This window comes from Dipodomys ordii, unplaced genomic scaffold, assembly GCF_000151885.1.
Source record: "Dipodomys ordii isolate 6190 unplaced genomic scaffold, Dord_2.0 Scaffold40, whole genome shotgun sequence".
Classification (NCBI taxonomy): Eukaryota; Metazoa; Chordata; class Mammalia; order Rodentia; family Heteromyidae; genus Dipodomys; species Dipodomys ordii.
In genome coordinates, this window is record NW_012267256.1 from 20264 (window position 1) to 21282 (window position 1019).

Below are 1019 nucleotides of genomic sequence, written 5' to 3' on the forward strand. Positions count from 1 at the left end.
ACCCCTCCCTCGTCCCATCCTGAGCCGCTGCGCCCACCATCCCGTACGCAGGAGGACAACTGGGCAGAGATTCCCTGACCTCACCTCCGGGGGAACTGAGGGGTGGGGGGGGGACGGGAGGGGACGGGGGTCGGGACGGGAGGGGACGGAGGAGACGGGGGACGGACGGAGGGACGGAGCGGCCCCCTCCCGAGCGCGGACCACAGCTGACTCGGCCCCACGAGCCCGTCCCCCCTCTAGGCTCAGGTCCGCTCGAGGTTCACAGCGCTGGCTCTGCCTGCAGGCCACGCTCCTCCCGCCCCGCGAGGCCACGCGAGGCCCCACCCCTCTGGCCTGTTTGCTTCCTCTACCAGGCTCACAGCCCCCCATTCCGCCCGCCCCTTCACTAGGCCCGCCCTTCCCATTAGGCGCCGCCCCCTTTCCCTCCAATCAGGCTTCCAGCCCCGCCCCCGGATGCCCCGCCCCTCGAGGCCCGCCGCTCCCCAGCTCGCCGCCGCCGCCGCCGCCGCCGCCGCCGCCGCCGCCGCCGCCGGGCCTGGCCGAGGCGCCCGCGGTCCCCCCGGTGCGTGTGGGGAGGAAGCGGCCCTGGATGCTCAGCGACCGGCGGGGATGGCCGCTCCGATTACGCGGCAGGTCAGCGGCTGTGCGGCGACCCCAGCTCCAGCCGGCTCCGAGTGCGGGCAGCCCCTGGCGGACGCCGTGGCCGCGCTGCCGGTGCTGGACGCCGCCGGGAAGCCCGTACCGTTCGGCGCGCTGTTCCGGGAGCGCCGGGCCGTGGTGGTCTTTGTGCGGGTAAGTGTGGCCGCCGGACTCCCGGGGTGGGCCCGCACCCGCTGGCTGGGAAGGAGGGGCGTCCGCGTCCCGGCTGCAGGTGGGCGAGGGGTGCGGGGCGGCGGGAATGCCGGGGGGCCGTGGGGTGCGGAGTGCCCGGATTGCCGGGGGCCGTGGGGTGCGGAGTGCCCGGATTGCCGGGGGCCGTGGGGGGCGGAGTGCCCGGATTGCCGGGGGCCGTGGGGGGG

General features: G+C 76.8%; 1 protein-coding gene across 3 annotated transcripts in view; it reads left to right on the forward strand.

Moving 5' to 3' along the window:
* The first annotated feature begins 529 nt into the window (after positions 1 to 529).
* The window catches only part of Aaed1 (AhpC/TSA antioxidant enzyme domain containing 1), a 36632-nt gene continuing 36142 nt past the window's right edge, over positions 530 to 1019 (forward strand). For all 3 annotated transcript variants that reach the window (XM_013018423.1, XM_013018420.1, XM_013018421.1), the window contains exon 1: positions 530 to 792. In XM_013018423.1, the coding sequence (XP_012873877.1) occupies positions 610 to 792 (183 nt within the window). In that variant the 5' untranslated portion in view covers positions 530 to 609. The remainder of the gene's footprint in view (positions 793 to 1019) is intronic.